Source organism: Vigna angularis, chromosome 1 (assembly GCF_016808095.1).
Source record: "Vigna angularis cultivar LongXiaoDou No.4 chromosome 1, ASM1680809v1, whole genome shotgun sequence".
Lineage (NCBI taxonomy): Eukaryota > Viridiplantae > Streptophyta > Magnoliopsida > Fabales > Fabaceae > Vigna > Vigna angularis.
Window position 1 is genome coordinate 10618770 of NC_068970.1, and position 21669 is coordinate 10640438.

A 21669-nucleotide genomic window follows, 5' to 3' on the forward strand; every position below is an offset into this window, starting at 1 on the left:
CTTCTATTAGCTCTTTATCCTCCACGTCCGCCGCCCGCAAGTCGTCCCTCTCCCTGATCAGCACCGCCATTTCCTTCTTGGCCTGTTCTAACTTAGACGACATTTGGTCGCGCTCCTTTTTCAAAGTTCGGCCAGCATCCCGAGCATCATTCAACAACACTTCAGCCTCTTTCAGGAGTTGCTCCGACCGCTTCTGCTTTGACTCACATAGAGCACGAGCCTCAATAAGTTCTTTGCGTTCAGCTCGTACCTTCTCCAACTCGACCCGGAGCGTACCTCTATCAGAAGCATAGGCCATGTGCCAAGCTAACATTTGAGCCCGAGTCGTCATCTCCAGCATGGCATCGGCAATCTGTTGCTCGCTCATATTCTCTATGATTTTCTTCTCTGAGTTATCCAGGTTGAGCTCCACTTTGTGACCCAAAGTAAAGGAAGAATCCCACACGCCGAGGGGGATAGGACGCTCTGGCTCATCCGCTTTCTCTTTCTGCTTCTTCGACGCCACTCCGCTAACGTCGACCGCCTTCACTTTCCTTTTTCGCACCAGCTGCTCTTCAACAGCTATCGTTTCGTCAGTCGGCACCGACAGTACAGTTGGACCCGTTGGTGACACTTGTATACGTGGTTGACCAACGGCATGTCCGGAGGATGACCCGGGGCGACTAACTTCCGCCCTCTCATTGCCGATGGACTGGAACCAATTTCTGCCACTGCCTTTTCTCCCCATTATCTCTGCAAAGCAAAGGTCAACCAAGAACAATCAGCAACAACAAAGAAATTTACAAAAACAATGAGCAAAGACACATACCAAACACCCTCGCCTCCGCGTCATCGAATTCGAGGCAATTTATAAGCTGACGGGAAGAAAAGGGGCGTGGTAAAGAGGTCAACACACTCAGAGCCTCTAACTCTTCAATCGTCATCTTATCTTCAGACCAAGAGGTGAACCTCAGCGGATCTTGCGTCCAATACAAGGGGAATTTGGGGTTCCCCTCACCATCGAAAAAGTATCTCTGCCCCGCATCGGTGATCGACACCTAAAAGAACTTCTCTTTAAAACCCCTATACGACTGTAAGTAAAGTTCTAAAAGACCATTACCCGGCTCCGACATCAACGACACCCATCCCTTCTTCGCGACCGGTCGACATCTAAAGAAAAACAGAAACAATCCTACGGTGGGCCTAATCGCTAACGCCCGACACAACACCGCAAACGCTTGCACATACCCCCAACTGTTGGGATGCAACTGACTAGGAGCGACATTCAGGGTGCGCAACACATCCATTTGAAAGTTTGTAAACGGGAATCTCAGGTACAAATCATAGAACGGCGCAGCATAACAGTAGAAAAAGTCACTAGAAGCATTCTCCCTACCGTAACACACTCTCTCATCATCCCGGCAAGCTATTAACTTAATACATGTTCGATACCCTAGGGTCCTCAGGATGCAACTATTCTCAATTCAGTTATCTATAACTGCCCTACTCCTGAACTGACTTCTAAGTTCCTTCACCTCACGCGCCGCCCAGGCGTACTCATCCCCGCTAATCGGAGCCATTACACGTCCCTCTGGACCCTCACCACATACATTTCCATACACAAAAGCGTCCTCACCATAAGGTATAGTGGTAACTTCGGGGCACTCCGCCGTTGATAACGGCCCCGGCATATCGCCACCAGTGTTATGCCCCTTTTCTTCCATTGACAGCACTAAACACACTAAGACGAAGGAGATATGAGGGTTACCTGGTAAATTCTTGTAGCAGCGTGAGCGATGACGAAGAAGAGGAGACGATTTGGCTCACAATACACGCTATCAACTTCTGTTCTTCCGCAAAAATGAAAAACCCCTTTCTGAATCGTGCTGAAGAAGGAAATAAGTTTAATCGTCAGGCACCGTAGGATCCTTTTTAATCCAACGGCTGTCAATTTGCGTCTCTTCGTTTCCCCAAAAAAGCGGGAAACTCGTAGACATTAAATACTGGGTCAGTTATTTCCCTCATCACAACCCACTCAACGTCCTTTAGTAAACTCGTAGACACAACTCTGTGCTCGTTTACTTGGACTCGGGGGGCATGTACCATAGGATATCTGAATGTACCAGTAGTCGACCTTTAACGTCATGAGTGTCTACAGTTTGATGTCGAGCACCTGGTAATCGACAGTCAGTAACATTCGCATGTTAATGTCGATCACCAGGTGATCAACAGTTAAAGACATTCGCAGGATGATGTCGATCATCTGACGGTCGACAGTCAGTGATGTCGCGACACATAGCGCTCGCACGACAACCAAGCGATTTAGCATATACAAACGGACAGTTTCGAATGTTAGTCAAATACCACGAATCACGGAAATAACTGACCCAGTATCAAACACGATCTAACAGTTACAACTCCCAGGTAGTCAACTTCGGTAACTGACCGAACTTTCAGGTAAACGGTTTATTTTACTGTTTTAAATACACAAAACAGAGCAGAAAAAATGTATGTTTTTTCCCTTATAGAAATTAAGAGAGAGAAATTATTCTTCTTCTTCTTGATCATCTTGAACTGAAAATATTGAGGAAAATCCCCTCTTCTGACTTGAGCGTCGGAGTGCCTTTGCAGGTACCCAGCCCATTTTCCCCTCGGAGAACATAGCACTGGAAGAGAAACATCATAGTAACAGCGTCACAGGAGGAAGCAGTTCAGAGTTGGTCGGTGTATATCTTGGCTTCCACATCCCTACTGAAACAGCTTCCAAACAGTGTTAGAAGCCTCAAAACCACACCATCACTTTAACAGGTTCCCCCCTGGCCACCCTTTCCTCCGCCGTGCCTACCACCATCCTTTTGGCATGGGCCACGCAATTATTGGACGTTGTAGCCAGAAGCCCCTGAAGCTGGTCAATCGAGGACCATGTCTTTGTCATCTTCGTCTCCACCCGCAATGGTGTCGTGGCTTCCGGTGTGAGAGCTGGTGAAACATTACGCATGGTGGCGGTAGGGTGTTTCGCTTTGGCGTAGGGTGTGACGGCAAAATGGGTTTGAAGAGGTAAGGTAACGTGGAACGTGGTACTGAAAAAGTGAAGAGGAGTTTTCACAGCGGTGGGACGCGAGGGAAAGGTGAGGCTGGTGGGTGGTGGAGAGGGGTGATTCTGATGGACCAAGTTGAAATCGTTTATTTTAATATTTGAAATCGATTTCACGTATTCTTCAAAGTACATAATACACGTTAGATTTGGGTTGGTCATTTCAGAAATGACAATGGTTAAAATAACATTTTGAAATAATTTCTTCCAAATCATAGCACTTCCGCGGATTAAAAAAGAGAGCAATGCATCTCGCAATTCTTTGCTCTCTTCTTTTCATATTTACTAAAGCAAACTTACAAATCTGTCGTCGTCACCATTATTCGTGCATGCGAACACAACATTATAATGTTTAAGATTCAAGCTTATATTTATGATTTTTTCTAAACTTCTTATGACATTGACTTGGGCTTAAAAATCAATTATAATCACAAATAAAAGTATTTTTTTTCTTATAAAATTCAAATATTTTTTAATCCTTTTCTCAAGCTCTTAATTAAGTTCTTTACTTTTGTTATCTTATTTTAACTATATCAACAAAATTCAATGTTAAGAATAATTTTGAATACAATTTAGTAAAAAAGAGAGTGCTTTGGTATTTCTGGTCCATAAATAATTAAGTTAATACTATTATCTTTTAGATATCTTAATTATATACTCATAAATAATCGAATTTATCAACTATGTAATTATATATACTTTAATACGATCAGTATTTTACAAGCTTCAGTTGACACAGAACCATGTACTTATGTCGGCTTTTCCTTGTATTTAAAAAAATTAAATTAAAATCAATAAATTTAAAAAATTTAACCATTCATATATATATATATATATATATATATATATATATATATATATATATATATATATAAATTAACCAGGACACTGTTCAAATATCCAATCGTGATAGAACAAAGAAAGACAAGCTCATTATGTCAGGAACGCTGCTGCGTTGAGGTTGAAGAAAATCTTGAACCTTACATGTTGGCTTGGGCCAAATTGGGCTTTAGAATCATTCACAAGACAGAGAACAACGACATGGGAGAAAAAAAAAATACGTGTTTACAATAGTTAAATAAGTTTTTTAATCTTTTAAAATTAATCTATATTCAAATTGATACTTTTTAAAAATATTATTTTATATGAATTTGGTTTTCATATTTATTTATTATTTTTAAATTATCGGTGATATGTTCATTTTAAAGTGTTACATGTTAACACAATGCAAATATCATACTAGTATAAACTACTGTCGGAATTAAATTTATATATTTATTGAATATTAAATAGTAAGATCACTATTTAATCCCTGTAATTATTCAGCATTTATTTTGGCGCTATTATTTTTCTTCTGCATCTCGATAATAGACCACTGGATTTGTTTATATGGTGGTGTAAAAAAAATAAATCAACAATTGGAGTACTAAATATTTTCTTAAATAATCATGTTTGTCGTTTAATTTCTGACACTTTTGAGCTATTCTTGACGTGAAATCAGTTTTAAAGATGGATATATTTCTATAATGATTCTTTGAGCTTAATGCAATACTAGTGCAAATTGTTCACAAGTAAACGACAATCAGATTCATGTTAAAGGGTTGAAGTTTGAAAAGAGAATTGCATTAATGAGAATTTTGAGTAAAGTAAGACCACGTTCATTAGAGATAGACACTTGTATAATGTACAGTAGTCAAAGAGATTTATTAATGTGTTTGATTTTATTATTGTTTTTTAACTTTCGAAAACTGTCATATAAGTTTAAAGTAACCGTGTGAAACCAGTAATAATTAATTTTGATTTTAATTTGTGTTTAAAATATGTATGTAATGTATGTCAACTAGCTTTTGTTTTGGATCGAGGGAGTTAAATGTGTTTAGTTTGAAGGTGAAAAACATAATATTAGAAATTATGTTTATATAGAAATCGTAATGAACTTTGATTTGTTTGACTGAAATAAATTATTAGAATTAAAATTTAATAACATCAGGGTGATAATACGAGTATTTAATTGTAAGTTGAACTTAAACTAGATTTAAATATGATAGACGCCGAGTTTAAAGACTACGAGTGTTAATATATGAATAGAAATTTCTTTTCATTACAAGAGTCGTAGATCTCCATTCGTATCAATTATTTCTTTTTTTTCACAAATGTGAAATGAGTTTTTAATGTCTAACATTCAACATAAATCCAAAAAATAACCAATTTCAAAAATAACTAGTGATATTTTTTTAAATACAACAAAAAAAATTAGAAATTGGAGTACCTCATTAGCCGATGTCATATACATTTTAGACATCGATTCTATGAGTTTGTCGAAATCATATATGGTTTCGACGTTTAATCATGTTTAAATTATTAAGAAATGTAATATGAAAGTCATTTTTTAGTAACCATTAGACGTTATCTCTCTACTTGTCCAGCATCTAATTAGATATGATGTCGGTTTTCCAGGACGTCTGACATCATATGTTGTTTTATGAAAAAACAGTGTGAGAGACCATTTCTCTTCCACTGTTTTTTTCATGTTCTTTATTCTTTAGCCTCCTAGTGACTTCTACTACCACTACTGAAGTAACTTTTCAACCATTTAATGCAAATGCATGTTTGAAGGTTGCTCTAAGTATGATTTTGTAATGTTTTCACCGAGTGTTTTCGTGTAATTTCTATGTTTTGAATATTTTTAAGTGCGACATGGGTTCTTTTTTCTCCTTCTCTGATGACCCGATAATACCATCCTTCAACTTCGTTAAGGTTTTTTGGTTGGATACATGGTTAGTTTTTTGTTTCCAATATACAATGTATGATATTTGTCTCTTAATTGGTTATTAGATGTGATTTTGGTGTTTCACTTGTACTTAGCCAAATTTAAAGATACAATGATTTTCATATACTATTTGATAATTATGTTTTTAGTTTCCATTGCACTTTGTTTTTTGTTTCTTGTACGTGACATTGATTGTCTTGTTTGTACTTTAAGAATTTATCAACTATAACGAATGATATAATGAGAAAAATACAATAAAAGTGGACAATGTAGCTTCTTGATTGATGTCACAATAACAATTGTATTTTAGTTTAAAACTTTGATTAGTTTAGTTTTAATATTAGTTTAGATAGTTTTAGTATTAGTTTTGATTAGTTAACAATTTTAGTTTTGAATCTATGCATTTGAAACATTCAAAATTCTTAAGCAATTTTTCTATTTTTTAAGTTTGAAAAAATTATAGAAAAAAAAATAAAATAAAAAAAGCAATTACTGTCCGCTAATAGACACAAATGACATAAATAAATAATAACAAAAAAAAATAATCATTAAAAATATTAGTACTCAATATAATATTTTCAAAATTGTCTAATCTTAAAATATATGAGGTTTGATTCCTTAATATTATATTTGTGGTGAGGTAAGGAATGCATGTGTATAACTTTGTCATTATTTTATTGAGATTTTATATCTTGTTTAATTTATACAAACTTAGACTTTATAACTTATTTATAATTAGTGTATATATATATATATATATATATATATAATATGATAGACAAATAGTAAAATAAAACAAGAATTATCAGGAACTTAAGATTTATAAACTATGTGTAATTCTATTTATTTTTTTCAGAATTTTTTTTATTTTATGCTCTTTCTCAAATATAATTTTTCCCCTTTAAATTAAGTCGAGCTAAAGTATGTGTAAACAGGTACCCACCAAAGTTGAAGCATAAATTTTTCATTTGCGTCATGCATTCTACTTAAAATTCACATATATTATGCAGAAAACAAACCTCGTTTATCACGTATACTCATGTCAAATGTTAATACGCAACATACCAAACACATTGTTACGATGAAAAAAAAACTAAAACTAAAACTTAGATTGAGATCCTACCTTATAAAATATTATGCAGTATAGTTTTAAACTTTAAATTGAATGTAAAAATATAACACTTTCATAAGAAAGAGTAAAAGAAATTAAATAAGATAGAGTATGAATGAAAATACACGCATGTCACAAACTTTTACTATGTTTTTATCATTCATATTACCAACCAACTGTGAGAAACGTTCATAGTGTTTCATACAAAAACTACATATTAATACTGTCAGGCAAATACTAAGATGTTTTTTATACTTGCACGCAAGTTAAGCTAGATTAGATACAGTTAACCAAAAGAAAAAAAGGCCATCTTATCTCCCTTTTCAATTAAGGTTTGGCAAACAAAGTTGACAAGCTCATTTTTTATCCTCATTCATCTGTTACTCTTCTTCATCAATTTCAGTCTTTGTGCACATCCAACAAAACTCCTGCAAAATCCAAAAATTCTATTTAGTTACACATCTTAATTGGAATTTTTAGGCATATCAGTGTTCTTTCTGTGAAAGATGTTTCTTCTTACTCCGTACATTTTGGAACAGAGACATTGATTCTAAGTTCAAATTAATTATTTTTATCATGGATGGAACAAGTTGAATTGACAAATGAATGAATTGAGTTTTTGATTTGGTGAAGAATGAGAAAGATATTAATTAGATATACACTTGCCTCCAAGGTACATCTTGTGCCAGAAGCCAGTCACCTTCTTTATCCTGATAAGCCAATTCATAGCTGTTTGATTCTTGATGGCCTGTTCCAAACATGTCCATCAAGGTTTCCGTCAGCGTCTTAAAGGATTGGTGCATGCCAAGATCAACCTTCCGTGCAATTCCAACACCCTCCATCTTCACCTTCACATACAGAGACTTTGAAGAATTGGATCTTCCCGTGGTCAAACAACCATGGCCGTGACACCGGTCAACCCATACCACGTGATTGTTTTTTCCTACAACCTCGTCACGGTCTCCAATGTTATCGACACGAAGTTTCTTTCTCCAATAGTTTACCGGTGGCCAACCCACAATATCTTCGGCATCCTCTTCATCCTTTCTGATTAAACAAAAACAAAAGTCAAAAAAAGAGTTTTGCAATGGATGATCACATCATCTGTTATCTTGCCCAAATGAAAAACACAAAAAGAGTTAAAATTTTGTAAAATTTAGTAGTACTCACTTGGTGATGCTAGAGCATTGGCTATGTTGATCGTGATCATCTTTATGGTGGCTTGGCGTCAAAGGAAGGAGAGACAGAGTGGGAAGTACAAGGTCGGTGTGGAGAGTTTGTGGTGCATGATCAAAGAGTTGAAAGAAGGTACGTTTTTTATTGGAATTATTTTGATGGAAGATAGAGTCGTAGGCATGAGAATTGAGGTCAAGTGATTGAGATTGATTGGTTGAGAGAGCAAGACCAAGTTGAAGCTCCATTGCATGCAATGTTATGGTAGTGGTAGTATGAAGAATAAGAAGAGAAAGAGAAAATCTAAGGGATATATATATATATATATATATATATATATATATATAGATGATGAGAGACAGAGTAAGAGCTAGGGATGAGGGTTTTAATTTGTAAGAGAGAAAGAAGAGAGTAGGGTAGGAGAGTCAGGGCTGGCGGTATGGGACAAGGTGTTGGGAAGAAAGGGTAAAATGTCGGAATCAATGTTTGCCTTTTTGCCGACCCGAATGCCTCCTTGTTTATTTGTATTTCTTTTTTCAGATCCCACCTTAACCCCACCAACCCACTCCTGTTGCTATTATTACCATCACTGTTATTCACGCGCATTCCGTTCAAATCTCATCTCCACTCGCTTACTTTCTCACGGACATGCAACCCTAAAAATAAACCTTTCAATGGAACTCCACTCACTCACTACTTACTGTTTAGATTCTGTTCTCTCCGCATCATATCATCGGATCACTACTTTCAATGCCTTTTGTTTCTTCAATCCTTTTTTTAACCCACTTTTCAATTAAAAATTAAAAATACACTTTATTTTAATTACTTCATATTGTGTATTTTTATTTATCAAGACTTAATTAAATATCCAATCCCTACTTCAAACATAGCATCTACTATATATTTATGATATTATATATAATTTTGTACAACTATTAAGCAATTAAAAATAAAAAACTGAAAAACTTTTACTCAATTCTTAATAATAATAATAATAATAATAATAATAATAATAATATTAATATTAATAAGAAAATAGATAGGTTAAACATATGATGAGATTCTTATTCTTGGTTAGACAGATAAGAGGTTTCATTATACAACTTGGACTTAATATTTAAATGTTTTAATCTTGATTTACTTGGATAAAATATATTAGTTAGATGTAGATAGATCACCAAGCAATACATTAAGATTTCCACCAAAATTTTAAAGTTTTTTTTTTTATAAATATGAGTTTGACTTGAAGGTGTATATGTACTGTAGGACAATTCTTCTTTGAATTGGCTTTCTTTAATTATTTTGAGATTAATGATAACTGTGATGACATAAATATGCTACACCTCACATTTATATCACTACTTCCATAAACCATATGACTTATGTTTTTTTTAAAGTGACTACTTTTATATGTTATAATTTAGTCTATATTAATATTATCAATTAATTAATTATAAAAATTTAAGTATAACTTCAATTATATAAGTAAATATCTAACCTATGTAATCTGATTATAATATCTACATATCACTAGAGTATATTTTAATTGTTTAAACATAAATCGATTTTGTTATTTTATTTGGATTCAATACATCAAATACAAAAAATGTTTAAATTAGAAAAAATGAAAATAAGCAAAAAGAAAAAGTTTTTTATAATAAAATTATTTAATTCATGTTTATGATATTCCTATATTATGATTTTTATTATTTTATTAATTCATTAGGTTTCAACGCTAAAAAAGTTGGTTGTAATCAATTCTGTGCAAAAATTTACAATACAAAAGTTCTATGCTCGATACTTTTATTTAAATCCAATTTCTACCATGATTAATTATTTCATCAAAAGGTTATTTTTCTATTTGTTTTCTAAGTTCTAAAATCAGTTACTTAAATAAAATAAGTTAAAAAAACAAATTCTTTTTAAGAGATTAATAAAATAAATAGATATTCCTTAAAAAAATAAAAAGTAGACACTAGTATATAAGAGGGAGACTATTACATAAAAACTAAAATTGAAAGAAATAACTGGTGATGCAATAATATTTATTTTTATATATCTTTTTAATTTATTATTGTCTTATTAATTTTTCTTTCACTTTTGTTTACGCCAGTGACTACAACAAATACTTCAAACAATATTTTGCATCACATCCTTCAAACAATATTTGTTCATGGATTTTAATTCACTCTATCAAGCTCTAACATCTAATTATGAATTTTAGTTTCATATATTAATTAGAAATGAGAACATTAATAATATATATATATATATATATATATATAATATTCATAAATTCCTTATTTTTTGAATTGTTGGAAGTGAGTGTTAACATCTTGAATGAACTTGGTGCACTGTATCATTGTTGCTGAATTTGAATCCAGATTCCTTCTTGAATTTTTTTGGTGTTGTTCCTCTAATATTATATCTTCAAAATAAAATTAAAAACTTAACTAACAGATACATCAAACATACATGTTCTTCTTTCACATGTTGTTGAAAAATACTAGAAACAATTGCAATCAATATTCTCTAGACAAGTTAGTGAAAAACATTAAATGCAAATACAACAAAATTTCTTCAATTTTTCTCTAAACTGAGTTTAGTTGTAAAAAGAGATCGTTATATGAAAGTCTCCATGTAGAGAGGTCTTTACTTAAAAAAATTGAATAAAATGAGGAAAAATTGATCTTACAATTCATATGAAAAGAAGCCTAGATAGACTTGACAGACAAATAAAAAAAATTTCAATGAAATAATTAGTTATTGTCAAAATTCTATTTAAATAAATGTACTAAACCTGTAACTCTGAATTTGTTCTCTATATTAAAAAATGTTGAACTGATTAATTTTACAAAAAATAAAATTAATTTTAAATCAATGATTTAAAGTAGATCAAAATTAGTCTACTAAGAATATTTTTTTTTTCAAACTATTATGAAAAAATGTATTTAGTTTTTATCTAAATTATAAAATATTTAGTCATTATATTTTATAAAATTAATATAAAACATCCTTTCCATGAAATTTTCATTAAAAATTTAATTTAATAATTTTTATAATAATTTATGGAGAGAAAAAAACATATTCAATTTTTAAAAAAATATAATTAGGTTTGCAACAACAACAACAAAAAAAAAGTAACCGGTAATTAAATCATTTTTCTTATAAAAGATAAATTTACATTGTGTGGAGTTAGGATATATTTACTTTAAAATTGACTAAATTAATTTTTTAGATAAGTAAGGTTCAACTGTTGGGCATGTCACATGCAAGCTCCATAGAAGTAAAGTTGAAAAAATGAGTGTTGTGAGGAGAGAAGCTGCTTTGATTGAGGGGCTTTGATTAAGGGGTTGATAGAGATGGAAAGCAAATCTGAAGGTACACTTCTCAGCTGTATCCAACACTTTTAGCTATCACATGCTTAACCACCCTAATCCCAATTTTCCTTTTTTATTCTTCTGACTTTCAAATTCCCTTTCCTCATGATATTCTTTACTACTCATTTGTTTTGTTTTATTTTATTTTTTTAATTTTTTCTTTATCTCTCTAAAATCTCAAGAAATAAATTATATTCTTGGATGGACAATTTTTTTATTACAATCAAAATATTTTTAATTCTGCCTGAACAACAATATTATAGCACAGTTTAGGTTGGAGTGTTTTCAGTCTAAGATATCATTGATCTATTTATCTATTATTGCATGTCATACCTTATGTTACGTAACTCCATCTATACAAAATAAAACATAAACAATACAAAAAAGAATAATACAGAAAACTTCAATTTTAGAATATAGAGTTTTTAATCATTATATATGATTCCAAAATTAATAATTTAACATTGAAAAGACATTTTATTCCTTTAATAAAAAATAATAATTAAATTAATTTAAATAAAAATAATATTTAAATTTATATTATTCGATATTCTTGATCTTAATTATATTTATTCAAATTAATTAGGTTATGTAATATAACTTTAAATCCAAAATTATATCTAAATTTAATTTAAATTAAAAATTTTCTAATCAAATTAATCCAATAAATTTGCTTCAAAATCTATTTTATTATAATTTAATTAGATATAAATTTGTAACTAATTATTATAGAAGTTTTTTGGCATTAAAATCCACGTGGTTAATTATTTAGACAATTCAAGAATTGTATTCAACTGTAGTGCTTATCACACTAGACCTTTGATACTATTTCCGGAAGATCCACTATAATTTAATATTCCTTAGCTTTCTTTTTTATCTATTTTAAATCTTGGAAAGATGTTGTTAATTTTATTTATCCTTTTAGAATTTCAAAATTTCAGAAAATAATAATGCAGTTCTTATCTTCTTCTTTTTATACCATAAGCTTTTAAATAATATAAGACTTCAGTTGATTGGATTAGATAGAGAAAGAAGTATACGAAATAAAAAAATTGTACCCCAATTTTATTAAAATATGATTTCTTTTTGCAAAAATAATTTTTAAAAACATAATAAAAAATAAGTGAGAGTATTTAATTTAATAGAGGGAGCCTTATCTTAGTGTATAATCAAGTATCATAATTCTCTGTTGGAATCTACATCCATATGCAATAAACTTACATTTTTTTAGTTAAGAAACATAAAAATAAACAAATATTGTAGAAGCTGATTCTGTTCTCGCATCAGAGCAAGACACGGATGCATAAATCAATAAAAGACCGACAAACGAAGAGACAGGGAATTTATGATTCAAAATACGCGGAATCTTTCACTAAAGAAGATGATGAATGAAAAGCAATTAACAAATTATTGATAGCATTATACAGAGAGAGAAACTAACCAAAAATGTGTTCCCTTCCCTACAAACGTTAGTAACATATTCAGATGCGTAATCATGGAGAAAATGGAAGAAATTGAATATTGTTGTTTTATGGTCTGTGTTTGAAGCAGAGTCCCAACAATTCAAACTTAGAAGCATTGCCTCCTGCACTACCTTCACAAAATTACTATAGCAGTTGCTGTCAGCTATTGCTAGAACCATGTAAAGAGGTTTCACATGATGTCCCAACATGCACACGAGACATCTGGACCACTGTACCCACGTGCCCTCCTTACAATAATACTAAAAGAAAATGCAGCTTCAGAAGGATTTGGCCCCTACAGTTATTTTCTTTGTAGATATCAGATCAAATCCTTTTTCAGATCTTATTATGTATTTAAAAACCAGTTGAATATTTTTAATCAGGTAAAAAAACTGTCTGCATAATATTATTTTTTTAGTAGTTTCAAAACAAAGCGTCTTTGAATTCTGACTCTTTATTTTTTAAATCACATTAGAATCTTCCAGAAGGAGTCTGTGTCAGTTTCTTGTGAAAGAAAAAACCATGCAGAGTCTAAGAGCATAGAGACCATGTGTTTCAATGGTCCAACCCAACAACAATAGGAAGGAGGACCACTTTGGAATGGAAGCATCAAAGTTGAAATGATGAAATCCAAACTCAAAAGTTACATCATAGATAGCCAAGTTTGGATGACAAGGTAAGAATATATAGTGGTTTTGTCCTTTGGATAGGGCTGTTGGGTGGTGTGGAATAGGAGGGAGAAGGTTTGATGTGTTGACATATTGCATGGGCTAGGGTTAGGGTGAGGGACCCCTAGGGTTCGTAGGGTATGGAGTGGTTCAAAGTGTGTCTCCTCATAGACTCCATTGATTTGTGACGTGAGAGGGGTTTTGGATTTGCTTGTCTTGAATGGGAGCTTCATGGTTGTGGTGGTTCGACATGCATTGATGAATGTCTTAATTCATTGTTTGTGTTTGTGGGCGCGTGCTGGTTGTCCTTGCATTTGCATTTGTATTTACTGTTGAGTGGTTACTGAACAAGGCAAGCAGAAGTAGTAGGAGATTTCAGTGGGAAACACCCACATCAGCCAAAAATTTAACACTCATTTATTGATTATTAGTAATAGTAACTTAAATTGTTTTGTATTTGGTGTGGTTATAAAGCATGGAATAATGAATTGAATGGCTTGGGTGTTGGACGACACTGATTGAAAATGGTGATGTTAGTTAATTTTTCGGAAGACATGAGGTACTACAGTGCAGAACGTACACACATGATTGTCTGTGGGCAGATATACTGACCAAGAAGGTTAAATGCATCTTTAGATATGTACTTTTATACTTCATTTTAAATGAACTTTATTTTATAAATTTAATTTTATACAAATGTTAAATAATTTTATGATCGCAGACAATACTTTAGGTTTATAGTTGTTAAAATGACTTGAGCTTAACTAGAACAAATATATAACTAACACAGACTATAATAACATTAATATATATATATATGTAGAGAGAGAGAGATAATCATATATGTATGAAAAGAAACATATATAATTCGATAGAAAGTACAAATTAAAAACGTTTTTATTCAAAAGTGAAAACTTAAAATTATAAGGAGACAAAACGGGGGTATGTATTGGCACAATAAATACTTAAATACTATTTAATGAATTATTTTTAACATCTTTTTGGTAGAATGATGGGGAAAAAATATTAGATGTTTGATTTTATAGAGAGAGAACAAAATGGTTGAACTTACTTTATTATTTCTTACTTATTTCTATTGATTTTTTTCTTAGTTTTGTAATATCAAAATAAATTACACATTTCAAAACATTTTATCTCTATTTCTAATATATCTTTAGTTTATCAGAAGACTATAAGTTTCAATTTTATTTCTTATTCCTTATTTTCATCTTATATACTTTTATGATAGTTAAGTATTATGATGCATAATCTAACTAATCGTATTGTAATATTCACGTTTCCAATATCTGTGAGAATAGAAATGGTTTAAATGAAAGATGTATGAATATTTTATTAGTTAAGTTAAAAATATTATAAATAAGAAGAGCTACTATTCAAGTTTTTTTTTATAAAAGTCACTATTTTCTTAAAATATTTTTTCTTTATATTTTTTATATATATTTCTGAAATAACTATTATTTTTTTTCTTAAATTTTGATTTCATCTTAGAGATATTGGTATAGAATAAAACACTTTTATCCTACCATAAATTAATTGAGTGGGTTTTTTTTTTTTATTTGAGTTGGTTTTATGAAAATGGTTGCTTGTTTAAGAATAAGGTTTTACATGCGTTGTTTTTGAGACAAAGATTAATCTTTGTAAGTTTAAGAGCATGATAACATGTTTATATTATTAATCAAAGTATGTACTTTATAAGTTGAATTTTTCCCGATAGAGAAGTTGAAAGGTTAGACTTGATGAAAAAAGTTATATTTTATCAATATATTATGCTTGAATATTATTATAAGCAAAATAATGATGAATTTATAATTTATTAGTATTAAATTGAGTTGGAGTGTAAATGAATTAAAGTATGAGTGTAATATGATTTATGATGTTTGTAAATACACTTATTTTCAACGAGGAAATAACATGTTGGGATATTCATGTTATATATTGAAATTGATATTATGAAAAAAATGATCGTAATTCTAGTAATATTGAACCTGCATAGAGAAAAATATTAAGTTATGATAGTTAAGAAAAGTTTTTATAACTTAATTTGTATAATGAAAAGAAAACGTCTTATAAGTCATAAATATTTACATTATCACACAAGTGGATATGTCTAATTATATATAGCTTTGTTGTGTAAGATAACTTAGTGAAAATAATTATACATATTTTAAGTATAATTTAACGCATGTGCTTATCTTTAATAACTGGAGTCAAGTGTTATGTAATATTAAGAGTAAAACATTTGATTTTAATAAATGTTTATTAATGAATCAATTATGTATCATGAGAGCATACTAATGAGACGAGACGTGAGAGATCATTTTGAAATGTGAAAATATATATGTATATGCATGAATAAAAATTTCTATTAATTTTTCAATAAATATCTTAATTATATGTTTTTCAAACATGGAAAATACTTATTAGTATTTTCTTCTCCTTTTTAAATATTTAAGGTTGATAAACGTAAATTAATAAACGTAAAACGCTACTTTGATGTTTAAATTAGAATATTTTAATTATCACTTAATCTTTTTTATACCCACACCAGTAATACATTAAAACAGGAATATATTTTTTCAAAAAAACGTTAATAAAAAATCTTTTTTAAAACGGTGTGAAATAAAAAAAAATGCTGAAATATTTAAAAATACGAGAAAGCAGACTTTACATTACGATGTCTATAACTAAAATTGGTTTTAAATTTAAATATGTTTTAATTGAAGGTATTTTATTTTAAAGTTTAAAGAACTCCTAAGAACCTTTGAGATTGATTTTTGAAGTTTGAAAATTGAAGACATAAAAGTGGCATCCAAAAGTGTTTTACACCATAACGCATGTTCCATTCTTTGTCGGAGTTGGGTCTGGTTAATGTATCTATTTTCAGTTCATTACGTAATGCTGCGCAAAGTGACCACTTTATGGCTGAAAAAGCAAGAGAAAGAAAGTAACCTTTGAATAGTAAATCATTTCAAAATGTGCTACATATCTATTTGTTTCAAGAGTAAAAATATATTTTTATTTTAGATTATAGTATTTATCTCTTATACTTCATTTGTTTATACGTATTTACTCTAGACACAAATGAGAAATTGAAAAAAAAAAACTATGTTTGTGTTTACTGATTTTAAAAATAAAAAAACAACAATAGATTTACAAAGATAATTACTTTCACTTTCCACCTCCATATATAAGAAAATAAGCAAATTAAAAACAACATAAATACTTCATAATTACATATTTAGTGAAAGAATATAAAACGTATTATGTTAGATTATATAACATAATATACCTAATTATATTTATAATATAATAAAATAATAATAAAAAAAATATAAAATTCAAAAGAATAATAATAAAGTTATAAAATAACAATGATAATAAACTATTAAAAATAAAAAAAATTACGTATTTTTACTTTTTTCAAATTTTTTAAATACTAACATACATGATGATGACAAGATAACTCTTTATTTATAATGTATACGTAAGGTTTCCTCAATTACATTAGTAGAATACCTAATTTTAACTTATTGAATCGACATAAATTTGAAATGTATTTATTCAACTAGGACTATATCATATCAATTACCTTCTATTAACTAATCAATAATTAACTATAAAACAAGTTGGTGGACCACGTAGTTTAAATCCATTCAGATAAGAGTCAATAAACAATATTATAAATAACACATTTTATGAGATATGTAATTTATGTTATTATTATTGTAATTATGGTTAGCTGATGCACTTGATTAATTTAAATATCAGAGTGTCTTTTACATACATAATCAACGTCTAGTTTGAAAAACACTAATATTCTTAGGCAAAACAAATACTCTTAAGATTGAAGGCTTCAAATGTTGAAATATTTTTGAAGTTTTTGTTAGATATACATTCGATTCTATAAGAATAGTTGACTTTTGTTTTCTCCATTTAGTTCAATAATCCACCAATGATACATTTGTTTATATGATTTAAATTATTAATAAAACTTGAATAATATATCATACAACCAAATTTAACTGATTTTATTATAAATATTGTTATTATAAACTAATTAAAAATATACGTAACCTCGACGAAGCTCCTACGGCAATGACCATTATCATGCCCAGAAAGTTTATCCTTAAGAATAAGGATATGTAATTTCTTTTATTTTCCTTAATATGATCTTGGACCAAAATAAGAGTGAGGATAATAACAACAATTAACAAAAAGATTTGCGTCCATATGATTTACGAGATTTAGTGAGGAGTGAATATTCCTCTTCACAGTTTCTACGCTCTGTTAACTGTCTTAAAAGAAAACATATAGATGTATTTAAATATCATTTCAAAGGTCTACTTTGTAGTTTGTTATTCATAATTTATTATATTTTTTATTTTTCTGAAAACATTTTTAACAATAATTAGAAAAAATAAAGAGAAAAGTTCGGGTGTAGGAGTGGGACAAAGGGCCTTGTTTGATGGGGGAGACAGTCGTGTAAGGAAGTCGTACGAGCCGTTTTATGGAGCAACGTTTTACCACGATGCATTGTATTGCTTCCCGACCATCACTGGAACAAACCATAAAGATGTAGACCTCCCACATAGAAAAGGAAAAACAACGAAAAAGACCTTCCCAACTTTTTCTAACTTTTTAAAAATACATCAACAACTCATTTAATTTAAGTAGTCTTTTCAAACTGAAACATTATAGATAAAAGAAATATAATTGAAATGAAATACCTAACTAAGACGTTTCAACGATGATTAATTACAGGTTAAATATTTTGATAAAGATTAGTTATCAATAAAACTAGTGATGCTCCTGTTGAGAATAAAAGCTAAACTTTAACTGTTTTGACTGTTTGATACATTTTATTCTCTATTATACATATATACATTGTTTTGTTGATGAGAAATCACTCTCGTTGTCTCCTATCTCTCTCTATTGCATTCTCTCAACTCCTACCATCTCTAATAATGGTATCAAGAGCAAGGTTAGAAAACCTAGTGAATCAGTAACCGATCAAGAAGAAATGACTGACGTGATAACAGTAATCTTTTGGTGTTTGACGGAAAGGGATTCGACGACTGGTGTGCTAAGATGGACGCCATTCTTGGATTTCAAGAAGTAGACGAGGTAGTCAAGAAGGGTTTTAAAGAGCCATTCAAGGAAGACTCTGAAGAGACAAAGCGACAATGTAAAGAGAACAAGAAATTAGACTGCAAGGCCCGAATGTTGTTGCACCAATGCGTGTCAGCCACCATCTTCTAGAAGGTATCAAAGGCAGACATGACGAAGGAGATCTGGAACATTCTTCAAGAAGGCTACGACAACACAGGCAAAGTCAAGAAGATCAAACTACAGTCGCTTCAACGACAATACGAACTCTTAGGCATGGAAGAACAAGAATATGTTGTTGACTATATCGGAAGAATCCAAATGGTAGTGAACGCCATGAGAGCGTGCGACAAAGTGGTGAAAGATAAGAAGATCATGGAGAAAATCTTGAGAACGCTAACCCCGCAGTACGATCATATTGTTGTAGCAATTGAAGAAAGAAAAAGCGTGGAAGACATGAAAGTGGAAGAGTTGCAGAACTCGCTGGAAGCCCATGAACAACGTCTGCTTGAAAGAAAGAAAACCAAAAATGAAACGGGTTTGAATCAGGCCTTACAAGTTTGAAGCAATTTCAAACCCAGAGAAAAAGACAGAGGCAGATCTTAGGAAGGTAGATCTGAAGGAAGAAACTTAAGCATTTCTGATCAAAACGTCGGAGAAGAATGCATCGAAAGCAAAAGAGGCGGATAGCCAACAAGAGGAAGAAAGGACAAAAGAAGTGTTCAATGCTACACCTATAACAAGTTTGGGCATTACTCTACAGAATGTTGACACAATGAAATGGCGAAGAACACCAAGAATGACGAGACAACGAATCTTGTTCAAGATGCATGCGATTCAGAGACTGACCATGTTATTTTGATGTGCACGACTAAACGATTTTCACCTTTCGATCACTGAACGGATGTAGATGATGGAGAAAACGAACGGGTGTCATCTTCAAATGTAACAGAAGAAGAAAACGAACGACTGTCATATTCAAGTGCAGCTAGTTAAGAAATCGAGCGGATGCTGTCTTCTAATGCAGCTGATGACGAAACCGAACGGTCTTCAAATGTAACAGAAGACGAAATCGAGCGGCTGTCGTCTTCAAAAGCAGTGGATGATGAAGAAACTGGATGGTTGTTGCTTTCAACCCGAACGATTTATGATGAAAAGGTGATGTCTCCAAACCGAGCGAGCGTTGAAGAAGAGATGTTGTTTTTTAACCAAACGAGTGTCGATGTTGTCGTCTAAGAGATTTTGTCATCAAACCAAACGGTTACTGTAGAAGAGATGTTGTCATCAGACCGAGCGGTTACTAAAGAAGAGGTGTTGCCTTCAAACCGAACGGGTGTTGAAGAAGTGGTGATGTTCTCAAACCGAACAGGTGGTAATGAAGAAACTGAATGACAGATGTCTTCAGACCGAACCTGCGTTGATGACGGACGATTAGCGTCTTCAGACCGAATGGGAGTCGATGATGAAACTGGAAGCTGTTTTCATTCAACCGAATGAAAGCTGATGGAAGACGGTTGTTAAACCGAACGGATGAGGGTTGCTGTTTAGAGACTGAACGATCCGTTCGATTGTCGTTTAACGAACGGGAGTTGACGGTCAGGTGTTGTCTTCATACGGAACGAATGCGCTGTAGAACACATGTTGCAATCAAGAGCAGCACGACATACAGATGACCATGCGTCACATTCAAAAGAGGATGAATCATTGTGGTACTTGGACACGGGGTGTTCTAACCACATGATAGGAAAGAAAGAGTGCTTGGTGAATCTTATCCAAGTATAAGAAGCAATGTGAGATTCGCAGATGATAGCACAATTACAGCGGAAGGAATTGGCAAAGTCTTAATCGCGGACAAAAATGACAGAGTTGCATATATGAATGATGTATTGTATGTTTCAACAATAAAAAACAGTTTATTAAGTCTTGGACAATTCCTAGAGAAGGGATACATGGTGACTATGCAGCAAGGACACATCGAAGTGTTTGATGAAAGACAGCGACTGGTGCTCAAAACCTCTCTTACCAGAAACCGAACGTTCAAGGTGAATCTAAGTGCTGTTAACGTTCATTGTTTTGCTACTATTAACACTAAGAATGAAGGATAATTATGGAACTATAGAGTCGGTGATGACAAACGGAAGAAGAGGAGATCTAGAAAATATGAGTATAGGCATGGTAAAAAGAGAAACAAACATTGAAAAAAAAGATAAAGGAAACCAGATAAAAAAAATCAAGTCAAAAAGGAAATTGATCAATGATACTGACTCAGATAGAGAAAGTAAGAGTGACAATAGCAATAGTCAATCCCAAAAATTTGCAGAAGACACTAGAATCAACTATAGTTTTGACATAAGTTTAGTTTTAGAGAAGTGTGTTGAGAATAAAAGCTAAACTCTAATTATTTGATAACAGTCTATTCTCTGTTGTAAATATATACATTGTTTTATTAATGAAAAATCAGTCTAGTTTTCTCCCATCTCTCTCTGTTGCATTCTCTCAACTCCTACCATCTCTAACAGCTCCGTCCTAATGATAGCAAGATTTGCATTGGCTTTATTAATTTTAATTCTATCGGGAGATCATCCGATAACTTTTGGGCAGTAACTCTCGAATTAATTCGACGTAGCCTAAAAATATAGAATTCAATGATCCAGGTCAATTGCACTAACCCAGAAGAATAAATACAGCCCCGGTTTGATCATGGATGGGTGTTCTTGCTCGGCCATTAGTTATAGTCACATCTGTCTCGAATATTAATACCACATGCACATAAATCTAATATAAATGATGTTCATTTTAATGTGAATTGTTTTTCTTGTATTTGAGACATGTATTCCACTCTTGGGCAACGATAAATAAATTGGGCAATTGATAAATGACGTGCTTTGAATCAAAGGCAGAATA

At 31.5% G+C, this 21669-nt stretch overlaps 1 protein-coding gene across 1 annotated transcript; it reads right to left on the reverse strand.

Annotated features, from left to right (window-relative positions):
- Positions 1–7086: 7086 nt before the first annotated feature.
- On the reverse strand, positions 7087–8482 carry LOC108323893 (auxin-responsive protein IAA29). The gene is made up of 3 exons (XM_017556706.2): positions 8125–8482; positions 7621–8001; positions 7087–7382 (listed from the first exon to the last, which is right to left on the reverse strand). The coding sequence occupies exons 1-3, from the start codon at positions 8373–8375 to the stop codon at positions 7328–7330; spliced, it is 687 nt and encodes a 228-aa protein (XP_017412195.1). The 5' UTR covers positions 8376–8482; the 3' UTR covers positions 7087–7327.
- Between the last annotated feature and the right edge of the window lie 13187 nt (positions 8483–21669).